Source organism: Xiphophorus couchianus, chromosome 3 (assembly GCF_001444195.1).
Source record: "Xiphophorus couchianus chromosome 3, X_couchianus-1.0, whole genome shotgun sequence".
NCBI classification, from domain to species: Eukaryota; Metazoa; Chordata; class Actinopteri; order Cyprinodontiformes; family Poeciliidae; genus Xiphophorus; species Xiphophorus couchianus.
Genome location: NC_040230.1, coordinates 946,664 through 965,618, shown reverse-complemented (window position 1 = coordinate 965,618; position 18,955 = coordinate 946,664). Strand labels below are relative to the sequence as shown.

Below are 18,955 nucleotides of genomic sequence, written 5' to 3'. Positions count from 1 at the left end.
AACAGGAAGTGGTGAACAGAGTTTAAAAGCTGCTGCAGGACTGCAGACATTCACAGAAAGCTGGACCAGCAATGGCTCTGCTGAAGGTTCTGCTACTGCTGGGGCTGGGTGAGTCGGACACACTGGACACACTGGACACACTGGACACACTGGTGACACTGGACACACTGGAGACACTGGTGACATTTCCACTGGCTCTGAATGCTATGAATTATGTTGATCTGTATTTTATTTTATCCATTCCATTATAAGCTGTCATGTTGGTTCCTTATTTCTACTGTGTGAATTTAATTTGCTAAAACAGCAACTTTCTTCTCCAGGTGTTGCAGTGAGTTCAGTGTCTCTGCAGAAGAGAATTATTGGAGGTGAGAAATGTAGAGACGATGAGCGTAGGTATCATGTGAAGATTTATGGACATAATAAGACACAGGACTATATTTGTGGAGGATCTCTGGTCAGTCATCGATGGGTTCTGACTGCAGCTCACTGCTGGGAGTCAGATCCAGGATGGTGAGTCAGGAAACATTTTACTGAAAAATCACCAATAACTATTTGTTTCTCTATTAATTGTGTTTCATTTGCCTAGGGTTATTGAAGCACATGTAGGAGTTCATCCTAAAAGTGCTCCAAAGCAGATTTATACAATCACTCATCATGAGATTTATAGAGACAGCAACGGTCGTAAACATGACATCATGCTCCTCAAGCTGCCAAGACTAACAATAATCCAACCAGTCAGACTAGCTGCCTGTCCAGATACTCTCCTACTGTAAGTTTTATCTTCTCAAATGTCAGAATTTGGCTCTTGATCTGCAAGATGATGCAAAGTTCATCCAGGAAAACCTTTGAGCTCTGGTCTCCCAGAGTTAGTTGTTTTTCTTAATGTGATTTATTTTTATTTTGTTTTTCTTGTGTTTCAGCGGCACCAAGGTTCAGATTGCAGGTTTTGGAGGATCAAAACTTGGCATGTTTGGCAAAAGAAGTGAGATGAATGTTCATGTTTCTCATTGTTATTGTTATTACCTCACAATGATTCAGACAATTCAAACCATTGTTATACTCTGCTGCAGCTGAACTTAGTTTTGATCATCAAACTCTCTGAGATAAACGGCTTAAAGCTGAAATAGGAAGTCTTGAGAAAACTGTGACCTTACCCTGAAAATTAGAACCAGCAACATTACAGGTCCCTCCCCTGTAAAGGGAGCAGGATGTACATTAGCATTGATTGACAGCGCTAAGACCCTCCTCTAGGCTCTGATTGGTTGTTTTTGACCTGGAGTTCTGCATTTCTGCAGGCAGCTGGGACAACAGGGAGGAGGTGGAGGAGATCAATGTTTTCATAGATTATCTGTCTCATGTTTACCTTGAGGATATAGTGACAGTTTTGATAAAAATGTAAAAAATACTTTTTATACAAGTAACATGCTGCAGTTTAATAACCACAGATAACAAAGTGATATCCTGAGCAAAATGTGACAACACTTAAACTGACCTTACATGTTGGTGCTGCTTTTCCTCTACAGTCCATCATCGTTCAGATGATCTCCAGTGTGCAGAGATTAAGATTGATAAACATCACAGGATGGAACTGCTCATGTCAAAACATGAGTTCTTTGAGTACAGTTTCCAGAAGTGGTACAGTGCGAGTAGCTCTAAGAAAGACATATCTGAAGTACGTCAGTCTTTAAACCATTTTCTGCAAAAACCTTGATATCTATTTTACTGGATAAATCACAGCAGCATATAAACTGAAAGCTTTGTGTTTGTCACAGGGCGACAATGGTGGAGGATGGGTGTTCCAGAACAGGCTGTATGGTGTTTGTGCCTTTTCTGGACATCCAGAGTATGCACTCAGTGCACCAAGTGCCTTCATTGACGTCTGTGGCTACAAGGATTGGATAAAAGACAGAATTAATAAACCAGAAGAAAGATTAATCTGAATTGTGGCTAAGTGTTTCCAGGATAATAAGGTTACAAAGTTCAAGTTAATCTTTAAATTTAAATTTTCAATTGATTCATTTTGTGATTTGCAGCTGAATTATTTGGGGATTAATGTTATTGTATACAAATTAATCTGTGACAATCTTATTTCTGAATAAGTGAAGCTGCTGTTTGTAATAATCAGTAATAATATCCACTGTCACATGACTACAAAATAAACGGCTGTTATCTGATCAGATTGTCTCTCTTGTGCTTATTCCTGGTTATTAGTAAAGAAAATAACAGATTTTAAATTATTGAACACATTTCAGCTTTAAAGGCTGCTAAACTCGTCATCAAAACCAAAAACCTGCAGGCTTCCATCAAGCAGTTTAGAGAACAATGTTATCAGTTTCACACCATCTGTTATTGGATCTATTCTGGAAAATCCTGATGGTTTTGAACAAAATATTTTTAAATTATAAATTGAATTTCAGAAACTTTCTAAGAACAGGCATGAAAAGTTTGTCAGAAATCCGACATTTGGGGTCTGGATAAAGGATGGTTGATTAGCTCATTTAACTGATCTGTCAGTTTGTGTGTAGGTCGCCTTTTTTATTTTTAAACTGAACCAAAACACAACTTATTCCACAGCACATCTTGTTGTGGATATGAGTAGCTCTGATCACATGGTGTTGGTATTGATTGTAGATCACCTGTTGCTCACCTGGTGACTTTAGAGCAGGGATGCCCAAAGTGGGTCCTGGAGGCCCGGCATCCTGCACGTTTTAGTTCTCTCCCTGGTACCAACAACCTTTTCAGCATGTCAGAGTTCTTTTTAGGCCTTCTAACGAGCCACCATGTGATCCAGGTGTGTTAAACCAGGGAGAGACTAAAACATGCAGGATGCCAGACCGTGAGGACTGAGTTTGGGCACCGCTGGGTTACAGAGTGGGTGATGGAGGAAGTCTACTTTTTGCTGACTGCTTTAAGCTTGTATGATTTTTAGTTTTTGATCACTGTTATATATACAGAGTGACAATTTTGGTTTATAAAGTTACAAGATTTATAGTTTCTTTTATGAAGGATACTAGAAATAGGAAAACTACTTATGCTACGAATTAATTAATGGAAAAGTTGTATGATTATATATGTTAAACTTCATCATACTCCTTTTCAGACTTACAGTCACAGAATAAGTGATGTATTTACATATATTTGAGTATGTAAATTTGATAGTAAGGTATTGTCCATCCAGTTTCCATCATCTCAGTAGAAGAAAACCTCCTGCATATGTATGAACATCTGGACACTTTTCTCTCACCCTTTGGGAAGACAATTAACACAGATGTTATTCCAACAATCCAAACTCCATCATTTATGGCAACCAAACAGAAATCAGCTGTTCTTTCTCACCCACTGAAAGCTGCATGCATCAATATGAATCCACTGAAGCAGCTGCTTCACTTCACAAAAATCTCCAATCAGGCACATGATACTTTTTTTCTTATAGTTTCTTTTTCTAACTTTCTTATTCTTTGAATTTAGTTTGGTTTACATTTACAGTGTTTTCATTCACAGTTAAAATCTGGATTGCAACATTTGTGATTCTGGATCTATGTCATTTCAAGGACAATTTGACACAACCTGTTGAGACAGATTTTGGATTTAGCCAACATCAACAAGCCTGAGGCTAATATGGAAGCTAGCACAGAAGTTACCATGGAACTAGCATGAAGTCTAGCATGGAGGCTGGCACAGAGGCTAGCATGAAGATTAGAATGGAGGCTAGTATGGAAACTAGCATAAAGGCTAGCACAGAGGCTAGCATGGAGACTAGTATGGAAATGATCACATAAGCTATTATGGAGCCAACATGGAGGCTAGCACAGACACAAGCACAGAGACATGTATGGAGACTAGCATGGAGACTGGCATAGAGGCTAGCATAGACACTAGCATGGAGAATAGCATGGATGCTAGCATGAAGGTTAGCTCTCCCACAACTTGAAAACTTCTGGGCTTCACTGAATATCAAGTTTTGTATTTTGTCTTTTCTTATGAAATGATTGATTGGAGCATGTCATATTTATTTCAAGGCTGATTAAGAGCAATATTTGCTTTTGCTTAATATTTTATATGTTGTGGAACGGTTTTAGCCTTTTGCTAACAAAACGTGTCACGAAGTGCTGCTGTTCAGCCCTGTGTGTTCACAAATGCATTAGAATCAAGAAAAACTGTAAAAGCAAAGAATCATGGGTGATGAAAGAGGTCTGTCTCTTTAATAAAGAGAATCAGATCGGTTAAAATTTGGCACTGTAATATTGTTCTGTTTCCAAATAAAAGAAGCAAAACCTTTTCTGTTTGTACAGAGGGACATCTTCACAGCTCATCAATAAACAAAATGATTCTACTTTCAGGAGTAAAGGCAGATGTGAATTATTGTAAATTGGAAACCAAACAATTTTTTCTTAAAAACATCACCCTGAAAACGACAACAATTTACTCTTTCTTCAGAAAGTCTGTTTTATTTCATCAAGTTTTCAATCAAGTTTTCCCTTGAGCAAAACTCACTGCAAAAACAGAAAATTTACCAATTATTTTTAGTCTAGTTTCTATTACAAATCTCTCAGTTCACTTGAGATAAAGCAAAACTAACTTACAAGTAACTACAGCGAAATATAGGAGCTGCTTGTTTTAAATCAGTTCCTTAATATTACTGAAAAGGATCTTGTTTCATTGGTTGATTATTTAAGTTATAAGAGGTGGAAATTTTTTGTTATTAGTGAAATAATCTGTCAATGGAACAAGAACTTTTTTCAAGTTTCTTTTGAACAATGAGATGTTAAAGTTCCTCTGTATGCAGATGATAGCGCACATCAGTGTCATCCTGTGATTGGACAGATCAGTGTCATCCTGTGATTGGACAGATCAGTGTCATCCTGTGATAGCGCACATCAGTGTCATCCTGTGATTGGACAGATCAGTGTCTGTCCTGTGATTGGACAGATCAGTGTCTGTCCTGTGATTGGACAGATCAGTGTCATCCTGTGATTGGACACATCAGTGTCATCCTGTGATTGGACAGATCAGTGTCTGTCCTGTGATTGGACAGATCAGTGTCATCCTGTGATTGGACAGATCAGTGTCATCCTGTGATTGGACAGATCAGTGTCATCCTGTGATTGGACAGATCAGTGTCTGTCCTGTGATTGGACAGATCAGTGTCTGTCCTGTGATTGGACAGATCAGTGTCATCCTGTGATTGGACACATCAGTGTCATCCTGTGATTGGACAGATCAGTGTCTGTCCTGTGATTGGACAGATCAGTGTCATCCTGTGATTGGACAGATCAGTGTCATCCTGTGATTGGACAGATCAGTGTCTGTCCTGTGATTGGACAGATCAGTGTCTGTCCTGTGATTGGACAGATCAGTGTCATCCTGTGATTGGACAGATCAGTGTCATCCTGTGATTGGACAGATCAGTGTCTGTCCTGTGATTGGACAGATCAGTGTCATCCTGTGATTGGACAGATCAGTGTCTGTCCTGTGATTGGACAGATCAGTGTCATCCTGTGATTGGACAGATCAGTGTCTGTCCTGTGATTGGACAGATCAGTGTCTGTCCTGTGATTGGACAGATCAGTGTCATCCAGTGATTGGACAGATCAGTGTCCGTCCTGTGATTGGACAGATCAGTGTCCGTCCTGTGATTGGTGGCTTCCTGGACAGCAGGAAGTGGTGAACAGAGTTTAAAAGCTGCTGCAGGACTGCAGACATTCACAGGAAGCTGGACCAGCAATGGCTCTGCTGAAGGTTCTGCTGCTGCTGGGGCTGGGTGAGTCGGACACACTGGAGACACTGGACACACTGGAGGCACTTCCACTGGTTCCAGGGAGGCTGCTGCTCTCTGTGACTCTCAAACTTCCCTCTGAGTCTTTTACAGACTGATATGTCTTTGAATGTAAACTGTGATGCTTTTCAATCTTTAACTGTTTATCCTTTTTCTGTTCCAGCAGCCATGTTTGTGCCTGATTTCTGACTAAAGTCCTCCTTTTTCTTCTTCAGGTGTTTCAGTGAACTCAGGTGTTTCTCTGCAGAAGAGAATCATTAGAGGTCATGACTGTGATGACAAGGAGCATCTTCATCATGTTCGGCTGACTGGCACCAACGGTACTGCCACGATCCTGTGTGGCGGATCTCTGATCTGCCCAGAGTGGATCCTGACTGCAGCTCACTGCTGGGAGTTGGAGGCAGGGTGGTAGGAAAGAGACATTAAGACATTTTTATCTACAGATGATCAGGTTTTCTGTGTGTTCATTATAATCTAACCTTTTCTGCAGGACCTTTACTGCAATGTTAGGAGTTCATCCGTGGACGGCTAAACAGGAGGATCAGATAATCCAACACAGTCCAGTGATTTATGTTAAAGACGGTCAGCTGCATGACATCATGTTGCTGAAGCTTCAGAGGCCAGTAAGAAATATCCCACCTGCTCTGCTACCACCATGCAGCAACCGTCTTAAAGAGTAAATCTTTCTCTGATCAAAAGCTTAACTTCAGTGTTACATGCCTGGCAGGCTGTTTGTTTCTTTTTTTTCCCTCTCTCTTTGTTTCTTCACAGGTACTAGGGAAAGCTGGTGTCAATCTCCTCTGATTGATCCTCATCAACTATGGGCCAATCAGCATGCAGGGAGGCCTTATTTAAGCAGCCCAGCTGGGGAGAGCGGCCAGGAGCTGGCTTTGTTAGCTGACGCATGTCTTGTTGCTCTTTGTGTGAAGGTTTGTGGTGGGAGTTAGAGGGCGAGGTAAGTTTGGGGTACCCTGTACATTTCATCACGTAGGTGTATTTTCTGTTAGATACACTAGGTAAGGAGGTGGGTGCCACCCATGTAAAGTTTTGGTGGAAACTTTTGTTAGATTAGATAAACAGGGTTTTTGTTTTCTTTTTGTTTCTTTAGTTCAGACGGTAGTTAGGCCCTGTTTTGTTTTATTATTTTCTATGATTTGGCACCCCCTAACCGCCCCTTTCTCCCCCACAGTTTGTGTGAGCCTTCCGGGATTTTCGTTATCAATAAATCCCTCTTTTTTACAACATTCACCTGGACTCTGTCAAATGATTGTGGCTGTCGTGTTACTCCCCTCCTCACAAAAAAAGGGGGGGGCCGTAACATCAGGTTTTCTGTCTCTACTCCTCCAGTCCTGCTACCTCTGCTTCAGCACACCTGAGTCAGGTAATCAGGCCAATAGCAGAAGCAGAACCCATTTAGCTCAGGTGTGTTGGACCAGAGACACATTTAAAGGATGCAGGACACATCACTGAGGACTGGAGGTGGACGCTCCTGTGTCAGTGGATGAAGTCCTTCATGGATTTATTTTCTGTCGTTTCATTGTTCCATCTAATGATTCCTTTTCTTCATTGTCGTCCTTATTGACATTTATTCTAATTGGGTTTCAGTGGTGATACAGTTCAGCTGGCAGGAGAGGGAGCAACGACAACCGGCCCCAGTAATGAGCGATGTGAGAGAAATATTGAAGTTATGAGAATAAAATCTTGATTTCTGTCTCTACAGAGAAGGTCGAGTGAAGAACATATTTATGATTCTCATGTTTCTCTACAGTACCCTATGCTACTGCTTCAGCACATCTTCAGTGTGTGGAGATGAACGTTGCTGCTGCTTCCTACTTCGATCCGACACGTGGGAATATATTCCGTGCTGTGTCACTGAACAAAGATGTATGTATTGTAAGTTGTTTCTTCAACATCTCTACAGTGATTAGAAGACACTTCTGTTTTACAACATTAATAAATATATTGATATACATTTTTCTACAGGGTGACTCTGGTGGAGGAGTGATCTTTAACAAGAAGATTTATGGTGTGATTTCTGCAAGTGGAAATGATGCATGTCAGAAAGCAGCTTTTATCATGGATGTGTGTGAATACATGGCATGGATAAGCAAATCAACTGGGCTTAAACAAAGAACATAAAGTATCTCAAATTTATCATGAAATCAGATTTCCTCTGTCGAGGTTACTCGAGATCATCCCATTTTCCCACGCTGGACATTTTGGTTTAGCAGTAACAATACATAAAACTACCAGTAAAATTAGTCACATAAAGTAACATCTAGACCTGATCAAATTGAACTTAAATAATATCAATGAGGAAGAAGGAGTCGGAAGAAGAAGGGCGGCGGGATTGCACTTTATGTGAGTGAGAGGTGGTGTAATCCCGGTCATGTTAACGTGAAGGAACAGATTTGTAGCCCGGACATTGAACTTCTGGCTGTGGGAATGCGGCCGTGTTATTTACCGAGGGAGTTTACGTCCGCCATTTTGATCGCTGTTTACATTCCCCCATCAGCTGATGCAGGGGTGGCCTGTGACATCATCAGCTCTGCCACAGCCAAACTCCAGTCTCAACACCCGGACGCCTTCATGGTCATCACAGGTGACTTCAACCATGCCTCATTGGACAAAACTCTACACAACTTCCAGCATTATGTTGACTGTCCCAACAGGGAAAACAAAATGCTGGATCTCCTGTATGCTAATGCCAAAGATGCATACAGCGCCACAGCCCTGCCCCCCCTTGGCAGGTCGGACCACATCTTGGTAAGGATGACTCCCAAGTATGTCCCCTTAGTGAGTAGGCAGCCTGTGCGCATCAGGACGGTGAGGAGGTGGACACAGGAGGCAGCTGAGGCACTGCAGGACTGCTTTGGGTCGACAGACTGGGATGTGCTCTGTGGGCCTCATGGGGAGGACATCGACAACATGTCTGACTGCATCACAGAATACATCAGATTCTGTGAGGACACTGTCATGCCAGCCCGGATCGTGCACTGCTTCTCCAACAACAAACCCTGGATTACCAGTGACCTGAAGGCACTTTTAAACAAAAAGAAGATGGCTTTCAGGTCTGGAGATAAGGAGGAGCAGAGGAGAGTCCAGCGTGAACTCAGAGAGACACTGAGGACATGCAAGGACAACTACAGGAGGAAGCTTGAGTCCAAACTCGAGCAGAACAGTGTGAGAGATGTGTGGAAAGGAATGAAGCACATCGCTGGAATGAAGGGGAAGGACACACAGAGATCTGGGAGCCTGGATAGAGCAAACCAGTTCAACCAGTTTTTCAACAGGTTCAGCTCACCTCCTGCTACTCCCATACCACCACCATCCCCCCACACATCCACACTGCCCCAAGTTGTTCAAACCACCTACCAGCATTCTCCTGCCCCCCACCTCTCCTTTAGCCCCCCCCCCCCCCTCATCTCCACTGCAGACAACAACACCTAGCCCCAGCTAACGGTGACTACAGGCCAGGTTGAGAGACAGTTGGAGCGATTACACCAGGGGAAGGCTGCAGGACCTGATGGCATTACAACACGGATCCTGAAGACCTGCTCCATCCAGCTGGCCCCTGTACTGGCACACATGTACAACCTGAGCTTGAGGCTGGAGAGAGTCCCGCTGCGGTGGAAGACATCACATGTGGTTCCTGTTCCCAAGAAGCCAAGGCCAGCCGACCCAGAGGACTACAGACCAGTTGCTCTCACATCTCATGTGATGAAGGTCATGGAGAGACTGGTCCTGGCCCAGCTGAGGCCTCAGGTGAGGACGTTTCTAGACCCCCTGCAATTTGCCTACCAGCCCCACTTAGGAGTTGACGATGCCGTCATCTTCCTGCTGCACCGAGCACTGTCGCACCTGGATGGTGGAGGAGACGCTGTGAGAATCACATTCTTTGATTTCTCCAGTGCCTTCAACACCATCCAGTCTCTGCTGCTGGGTGAGAAGCTGCGGAGGATGGGTGTCAACGACTCAGTGATCTCCTGGGTGACTGACTACTTGACAGGCAGGCTACAGTTTGTCCGTCTGGGCAGTGTCCTGTCTGATGTGGTGGTCAGTGACGTAGGAGCTCCACAGGGAACTGTGCTTTCTCCCTTTCTCTTCACCTTGTACACCACTGATTCCCAGTACAACTCTGAGTCATGTCACCTACAGAAGTTTTCTGATGACTCAGCGGTTGTCGGGTGTATAGGGGATGAAAGGGAGGGGGAGTACAGGACACTGGTGGACGGCTTTGTGGAGTGATCTGACCAGAATCACCTGAGGCTCAACATTAGTAAGACCAGAGAGATGGTGATTGACTTCAGAAGGAAGAAGATACCTTCACGGCCACTAAAGGTCAAAGGGGAAGTGGTGGAGGAGGTGGAGGATTACAAATACCTGGGAGTTGTAATCGGCAACAGACTGGACTGGGCATCTAACACTGACGCTGTGTGCAGGAAGAGGATGAGCAGACTCTATTTTTTAAGGAAGCTGAGATCCTTCAATGTGTGCAGCAAGATGCTGGAGACCTTTTATCACAGTGTTGTTGCAGGCGCCATCTTCTTTGCTGCTGTGTGTTGGGGAAGCAGCATCAGAGCCAGCGTCTCTAATAGACTAGACAAAATCATCAGGAAAGCTGGCTCTGTACTGGGACTAAGGCTGGAGTCCCTGGAAACTGTGGTGGAGAGGAGGACACTGAAGAAGGTTCTGTCTATTATGGACAATAAACAGCAGCCTCTCCACCACATAGTGGACAGACAGCGGAGCACCTTCTCACATAGGCTGCTCCAGCTCCGCTGTCATAGGGACAGATACAGGAAATCCTTCCTGCCACATGCCATCTCACTGTACAATAAAAGCTAAATCATTGTTCTGCACTAATCAGTCCGATTTCACACAACTGCACTGTGGCACACTGCTGTACATATATTTACAGATACATACTGTATCTGCATTTTGAATCTTTGCAAGGACTGCTCTAAGCTGCTTTTATATTGACAGCATTTTATATTTTATTTTTATTTTGTCTACAACTGCTACTCAGTGGTGGTTGTTGTGTGTCTTGTCTCTATGCTGCTGTAACTGCGAAATAATTTCCCTGCTGGGATGAATAAAGTTATTCTATTCTATTCTACTCTACTCTATTCTATTCTATTCTATTGTGCTTTAATGTTGTGTGTGTCATGCAAACTTTGCTTTAATCCTATATTGGACCTGACCGTGACGTGACAATTCCTTCAGCAACACATCGTCACTGATGAAAGGTGGCAAATTAGACAGAATGATCTTTTTATCCGGGTTCATTAAAGGGAAAACAGTAGTTTGGGTATTTCTCAAAACAATTCCCCTCTCAACTACGCTGTTCACTTTATCAATCGAGTCCAAAAACATAACCACTGCATTGTTCATCCTGGACGCTGCCTTCACACCGTCACACCCAACAAGTTCCCCAACAGCCAACCCACACTCCTCAACCAAAAAATCCACGCCAACTGGTATTTTAATACCATGTCGGCATGAAAGGCTCCTAAAGCCAGCAGCACCGTAACTTTTCCCGGCCATCGCACCGAGCTAAAAACACGGTGCTGCCGGAAAAAACACTATTTAAACACCAGTGAAAACAAAAATGTGTTATCGTGCGAAACAGATGAAACAGCACTGTAAAAAGTGAAGTTCAAACCTTTAGAAAACCTCACACTCGTTCTCCTTCCACTCCACACATGCAGCAGACGCTCACACATGCGCACTATAGAGAGAGAGAGAGAGAGACAGAGAGAGAGAGAGGTCAAGTCATGGAAAATGAATAGCAGGCTTCCTGGAAAAAAGAGGAAGTAGGTTTTAGGTTTCCAGCCTGCAGAGAGTTTTAAAGAAGGAAGATTAAACATTATGAGTAATTGAATAAGAACCAATGCATAATACTTATATTAATGTTGTTTTGATGCTGAATTGGAGAAGCTAAGGGCGTTATAGATGTGATTATGACAATGAATTGATATAAAATGTGCAACTGCAATCAAAGATCACTGATGTTGTGTTGGAGGGACGTAGTAGGTGAGAGTTTAGGAAAAAGGAGAGCAAAGATGAGTGCACAGCCCAGCACAAAAGAGGAACTATGCCGAAAGGAAACTGGTAACAGACAGCGGGCCAGAGACAAGAACACAGACATGACATAATGTCTCCAAAGCAAATGTGGATCTGAGACAATCTATTCAAACAGACAGCCAATGGAAAAAGGAAGACTGTGACATGAGAGTGACCTTTGAGCATTCTTAGGATGCTTAGAAGTCTTCTGCAAAAGAAGAGAAGCGGGTTTTTCCTTCTGTAAGGTCTGCTCTGACATCGAGATGGATCAACAGGCCATGGATCTACATGGAAGAGTCCCAGAAGCTGTGGGGCTGCAGCAGAGCACCTGTACGCATATGAGGAAATTCTCCAAGAGCCAAATCCTGCAGCTTTGAATTTAGACTCTTCCAGCATCCAGGCCAACCGGCCTCAGCTCCCCGGGAACCGGAAACCCGTTCCTCTACCAGGAATGATCCTAGACCCTCGGACTGAGTTGGAGCTTGTGGTTCAGTTCTTCGTCTCACAAATTTTTCTCCCAGCACAAGCAGTGATAGAGATTAGGGTGAGAGATGTTGGATGGAAGTTGATTTCATTGTATAGTTTTCTCTTTGATTTAATGTTTGCATCTATTTTCTGCTACTGCTAAATGCTGTATAATCCATTTAACATTCCTACCCATATTAAATGAGCAAACAAACAGTCAGGTGGTGGACATTCATTCTGTGTGTCACCTATTGAGTCCTTCAATAGGTGTAATTAATCGTTGTGTTCGCATGACTAAACCGACGCAAGGTGTAAATACCGTGAGCTTAGCAAACCAATAGAATATACACTGCTCAAAAAAATAAAGGGAACACTCAAATAACACATCCTAGATCTGAATGAAAGAAATATTCTCATTAAATACTTTGTTCTGTACAAAGTTGAATGTGCTGACAACAAAATCACACAAAAATCATCAATGGAAATCAAATTTATTAACCAATGGAGGCCTGGATTTGGAGCCACACACAAAATTAAAGTGAAATAACACTACACGCTGATCCAACTTTAATGTAATGTCCTTAAAACAAGTCAAAATGAGGCTCAGTATTGTGTGTGGCCTCCACGTGCCTGTATGACCTCCCTACAACGCCTGGGCATGCTCCTGATGAGGTGGCGGATGGTCTCCTGAGGGATCTCCTCCCAGACCTGGACTAAAGCATCCGCCAACTCCTGGACAGTCTGTGGTGCAACGTGACGTTGGTGGATGGAGCGAGACATGATGTCCCAGATGTGCTCAATCGGATTCAGGTCTGGGGAACGGGCTGGCCAGTCCATAGCTTCAATGCCTTCATCTTGCAGGAACTGCTGACACACTCCAGCCACATGAGGTCTAGCATTGTCCTGCATCAGGAGGAACCCAGGGCCAACCGCACCAGCATATGGTCTCACAAGGGGTCTGAGGATCTCATCTCGGAACCTAATGTCAGTCAGGCTACCTCTGGTGAGCACATGGAGGGCTGTGCGGCCCTCCAAAGAAATGCCACCCCACACCATTACTGACCCACTGCCAAACCGGTCATGCTGAAGGATGTTGCAGGCAGCAGACCGCTCTCCACGGCGTCTCCAGACTCTGTCACGTCTGTCACATGTGCTCAGTGTGAACCTGCTTTCATCTGTGAAGAGCACAAGGCGCCAGTGGCGAATTTGCCAATCCTGGTGTTCTCTGGCAAATGCCAAGCGTCCTGCACGGTGTTGGGCTGTGAGCACAACCCGCATCTGTGGACGTCGGGCCCTCATACCATCCTCATGGAGTCGGTTTCTAACCGTTTGTGCAGACACATGCACATGTCTAGCTCGTGTTGCTAAGTATCCTCTGGTCTAGTTCCTGTTGCTAAGTATCCTCTGGTCTAGCTCCTGTTGCTATGTATCCTCTGGCCTAGCTCCTGTTGCTAAGTATTATTAAGGAAGAATAATTTAACATTAACTTTGGACAAAACGTTTGGCTCTTTCTCCCTTAAAGTCCTGGGATCCTTAGCGGGCGGTGCTGCAGCTGGAGAAAGTGAAACTACAACAGAGCGCGTTGACGTCACAGATCACAGAGTTTAATCCCATACAAAGCAACGCATGAATCAATTAACAAAGCTGCAGAAGTACAGAGATATGCAATTTTCTCATAAAAATAAAGACGGACAAGGGGAAAACAGACAAACACAAAACAAAGACAAACAAAAAGTAAAAACGTCTTTGGAGAGAGAGAGCCGATGCAAAAAAGGCAAAATGATGATCGCTCCCCCCCTTACACGTAATCTTATACTAAAGAGGTGTTTCCCTATTTAATTTATGCAGTCAAGGCGTTCCTCCTGTTGACCAACTGGAAACTCCCTTAGGCACTCAGAGAAACTTGGAACTCCCCTCATTTATGGCAAAGATTGGAGGCCGTCTGGTTTTTGTCTAAGTAAAAGGGCGGACCACTTAGTGCTAATCCCTGTCTGGTATGGGCGGATCCCTGGCGCCGAAAAGTCCTGAGATGAGATTTCGCAGATACCTCTGAAGTCTCTTCCCCCAAACTCCCTTACTTCTGCCCCATCGGAATGCTAATTTTATTGCTCTGTGTGACAGCGGGGGGGCCCCTGCTTGTCTGAATGCCTGCTATTCGGCTCAATTCCCAAATGCTCAACAGAAAACTTTTCCAAATAAGAGTATTGAATATAACTTTTACACATGTCGTAAGATTAACTGTATTAAGCACTAAAAATAATCATTTTTCCTTAACAGTATCCTCTGGTCTAGTTCCTGTTGCTAAGTATCCTCTGGTCTAGTTCCTGTTGCTAAGTATCCTCTGGTCTAGTTCCTGTTGCTAAGTATCCTCTGGTCTAGCTCCTGTTGCTATGTATCCTCTGTTCTAGTTCCTGTTGCTAAGTATCCTCTGGTCTAGTTCCTGTTGCTAAGTATCCTCTGGTCTAGCTCCTGTTGCTATGTATCCTCTGTTCTAGTTCCTGTTGCTAAGTATCCTCTGGTCTAGCTCCTGTTGCTATGTATCCTCTGTTCTAGTTCCTGTTGCTAAGTATCCTCTGGTCTAGCTCCTGTTGCTATGTATCCTCTGTTCTAGTTCCTGTTGCTAAGTATCCTCTGGTCTAGTTCCTGTTGCTAAGTATCCTCTGGTCTAGCTCCTGTTGCTATGTATCCTCTGTTCTAGTTCCTGTTGCTAAGTATCCTCTGGTCTAGCTCCTGTTGCTATGTATCCTCTGTTCTAGTTCCTGTTGCTAAGTATCCTCTGGTCTAGTTCCTGTTGCTAAGTATCCTCTGGTCTAGCTCCTGTTGCTATGTATCCTCTGTTCTAGTTCCTGTTGCTAAGTATCCTCTGGTCTAGCTCCTGTTGCTATGTATCCTCTGTTCTAGTTCCTGTTGCTAAGTATCCTCTGGTCTAGCTCCTGTTGCTATGTATCCTCTGTTCTAGTTCCTGTTGCTAAGTATCCTCTGGTCTAGTTCCTGTTGCTAAGTATCCTCTGGTCTAGCTCCTGTTGCTATGTATCCTCTGTTCTAGTTCCTGTTGCTAAGTATCCTCTGGTCTAGCTCCTGTTGCTATGTATCCTCTGTTCTAGTTCCTGTTGCTAAGTATCCTCTGGTCTAGCTCCTGTTGCTATGTATCCTCTGTTCTAGTTCCTGTTGCTAAGTATCCTCTGGTCTAGTTCCTGTTGCTATGTATCCTCTGGTCTAGTTCCTGTTGCTAAGTATCCTCTGGTCTAGTTCCTTTTGCTAAGTATCCTCTGGTCTAGCTCCTGTTGCTAAGTATCCTCTGGTCTAGTTCCTGTTGTTAAGTATCCTCTGGTCTAGTTCCTGTTCTGGGTTGGAAGAACAGGAGTTTAAGATGTTGTTGCTACTGTAGATTTTTCTGGATTCTTAGTTTGTTCTAATTCCTGTTCTGGGTTGCCAGATAAGTGTTAGTAAGTAATGATCCTTTCATGAACAACCTTTAGCTCAATCAGCCGTGTGTAACTTTTATCTGGTCTTTAAATCAACATTTCATGGCCAGGACTCTTGCAAAAGTCAGCAGGCCCGTTCCAGCAGAGCTGATCAACCATCTACCATGACTGGGAGGAGAGCAGAAAGGCCGATTCATGGCTGCTTGGTCACCAGTTCCCCTTTAGCTCCTGCTTCACTGGCTGCAGCCGCAGAGGCTCTGGAAACATATTTTATTTGAATATTGTCTGAATAAATAACTGAGGTCAGGAGATTTGGTTTATTGGGGCCTGCCATGCAAAGCAATGGCAGGAACCTATTACTATTCTCCCAATTCTTTATTTTTCATCCGTAACCGTTAATGCGGCTCATACCGCTGCGTGCACACCTACAAATGAGGTATCAAAACATGCAGAAAATTCACGCCATTGGAGCTATTACTTTTGGTGGGATTCGGGGTTAACGTGGCGACATAATTTGCAAAAAACTACGAAAAAAACCCCATTATAAGTCAATGGGAAAAATCCTACAAATACCCTATTTTTGAGGATTTTCTGTGTCGTCACGAATTCACGTAGAAATGCCATTCAAATTTCATTTTGTAGATACGTCTGTGATCTCTTCGAAAGTGAAGACGGCTCGTCGATACCAATTACGGTTTGTCCACAATTTGTCTCTAAGCGACCCAAAGTTTTTCATTTTTCCTAAAATTAGAGTGAGTCCTACTGACTGCCCCTCTGCTAGAGTGAGAAATTAAGAGAATTTTTCACCCCAAAATAATTTTGAAATCGCCGTCACGCCCACAAATATCGCACAATTGGTATCAAAATCAGTCCTGACATTGATACGCATGCCTGCTCCAGTAAAATGTTTTCGAAATTTATCTAGATCGTACGGTTTTCTGTCACGGTGCTTCAGAGCAAAGTCATGCGACAGGATTTTCTGAGGCTGCCTCAGGCTCTCTCCCATGTATTTGACTACAATTTCAGATCTGGGCACAACATTTCTTTCTCTCATCGCTGTAAATGTTCTGAGTGAGGTACAGATATGAATTTCGGGACTATCGCAGAAGACACATAGGCCTCTCATACGCTTCAAACGCTTTTCCAATATATATTACGGTTCCCGAACGGAAAGGATTTGTTCCCAATGCTTTTTTTGGGTGAAACTAGCTGGCGCAAACAGAGAATTGTGTCCCCCAGCATGTATGACTCACAGCTCACAGTTTGCTGAGACAATTATTTACCATAGCGACGGAACTCAAGAGGCTATTGGCTGCTGGTTAGGACTACAAATACGCATCACTGTAGTTCTATCTATGGAGGAAGAATCAGTTGAAACAGATCAGGACTGAACTGGCCTTTAGAACTACTTGCTGCTATGGGCTGTATATAACTGATTTAACTCAGTAACTGTTACACATGGGATTAGTTTGGAACTTTAAAATGGAGCATACTGAAAATTTCAAAATAAAAGCCTTGACAATTTTTACATCAGGTATTTGCTCTTTTGGGCATTATGTGACTTTTTATCCAAAGCACTGATACACATAGGATTAGATTGGCGCTTTGAAATGAAGCTTAACAAAACTTTCAAAATAAAAGCCTTTCATATTTTTACATCAACTACTTGTGTTTTGAGCATTATATAACTGATTTAACCCAATGACTATTAGACATGGGATTAGTTTGGACCTTTGAAATGAAGTTTAACAAAACTTCCAAAATAGAAGCCTTGAGAAAATTTTAAATCATACTGAATGGTGCACGTCCACCTTACTTAACGTTCTTGTGATTCTCCACATGCTACTGATTACGTTGCAGCGTTCTTTAGCATTGATGCTAATTTCTAGCGTGACAACGCCGGGCCCAAACCGACGGGCACGCTTTGGCAGGCCCCGGCTAAATTACTTCAGGAATTTTCTAGTAATTAAATGTTATTTGACTCAGAGGGACTGAACAAGATGCATGCCACACTTTTCAGGTTTTGTCTGTGTTCCTCCTGTTTTAAAACTTGTCAAATCCTTAAAACACTTAAACAGAGGAAATGTCACTTCAGAGAAAATGTTTTTAACTGAATAGCAAGAACCTTCTGGTCTAATAATTAAAGGAAGCAAGTTAAAAAGTTCTGATCCAAAGAAAGAAATCTTAAAGCTTAAAGTTTCCTGCATGGTCAGCTGGTCTAAAGCTTTAGTTTTAATAAATTTTGTTTTTATTTCTTGTGAGAAAAAGGAAAGAAGAAAATGTTGCATGTTGGAGAACTTCTGTTGGTTCTGATTTCTTGTTTTCTAGATTTTCTGGCTGAATCGGTTCTGTTCTCTCTTTGGTTCTGGAGGCTGAGCAGCTGCAAGGCTTTCCAACTGTTATAATGTGTAACCATGGCAACACGCTGTTGTTTTACAGCGTGGATCGGCCAATTAGCATCTCGAACAATTCCCGAACTTTGACCCTAAGTATCAGACAAGTTGAGCAGGAAGCTGGAACCATTTCCACCATCGATCATAGAGGATGGTATCCCCTACTCCAACATCTCCAAAACTCCTCTAAAGACAAAAATCAACTAAAAACTTTCATTTACTTGATGAATCAGATTTACCCGTCATTTTTATTTGAACTCATGAGTTGAGGTGTGAATATTTTTATCCAGGATTTTCTGCTGTGAAGGAAAAAATAAAAAATCCTTTTTGGAGACGGAAAATGTTGTGGCTCAGATTTAAATATAAAATGTTCCTGCAGGTTTTCCTCAGTAATGGCAACATTAAGCAAATCAGCGGGAGCCGCTGGTGCAGATCGCTCGTACTGTTTCCATGCAACGCAAAACTTTATGCAAAAACACTCAGGAGGCTGAAGGTCAGGAGAAGAACGAGAAGTTTTAACAAATAATGGAGGAAAAAAACATCAGATTCAAATTTAATTCAAATTTCATCCAAACATAAAAGAGAAAATCAGATTTTTTCCTTTTGTTTAAGGATCAGAAACTTTAAATCACATTTAGATTTAGAGCTGAACCATTTTTCACCTCATTTGGCTGAAATTCAACCAGAATCAAACCGAGAACATCAGATTCCTTTTGGTTCCTGCTGGTTCCTGCTGGTTCCTGCTGGTTCCTTTTGGTTCCTGCTGGTTCCTGCTGGTTCCTTTTGGTTCCTGCTGGTTCCTTTTGGTTCCTGCTGGTTCCTGCTGGTTC

The 18,955-nt window shown here is 42.9% G+C and overlaps 2 protein-coding genes across 3 annotated transcripts; both read left to right on the top strand.

Moving 5' to 3' along the window:
- On the top strand, positions 1–1,958 carry LOC114140853 (kallikrein 1-related peptidase b22-like). The gene is made up of 6 exons (XM_028011116.1): positions 1–108; positions 321–510; positions 587–769; positions 921–982; positions 1,524–1,672; positions 1,773–1,958. Exons 1-6 carry the CDS (start codon positions 72–74, stop codon positions 1,938–1,940), a joined length of 789 nt encoding a protein of 262 aa, XP_027866917.1. The 5' UTR covers positions 1–71; the 3' UTR covers positions 1,941–1,958.
- A 3,630-nt stretch (positions 1,959–5,588) lies between these two features.
- On the top strand, positions 5,589–7,507 carry LOC114142098 (snake venom serine protease Dav-PA-like). Of its 2 annotated transcripts, XM_028013175.1 has the most exons (4): positions 5,589–5,761; positions 5,992–6,184; positions 6,267–6,452; positions 7,382–7,507. In XM_028013175.1, exons 1-4 carry the CDS (start codon positions 5,725–5,727, stop codon positions 7,479–7,481), a joined length of 516 nt encoding a protein of 171 aa, XP_027868976.1. In that variant the 5' UTR covers positions 5,589–5,724; the 3' UTR covers positions 7,482–7,507. The 2 variants fall into 2 exon arrangements, 1 of the variants encoding a protein (XP_027868976.1); XR_003594962.1 differs by lacking the exons at positions 5,589–5,761; positions 5,992–6,184 and adding an exon at positions 7,124–7,198 and having other exon boundaries at positions 6,266–6,399; positions 7,382–7,449.
- Positions 7,508–18,955: the final 11,448 nt, after the last annotated feature.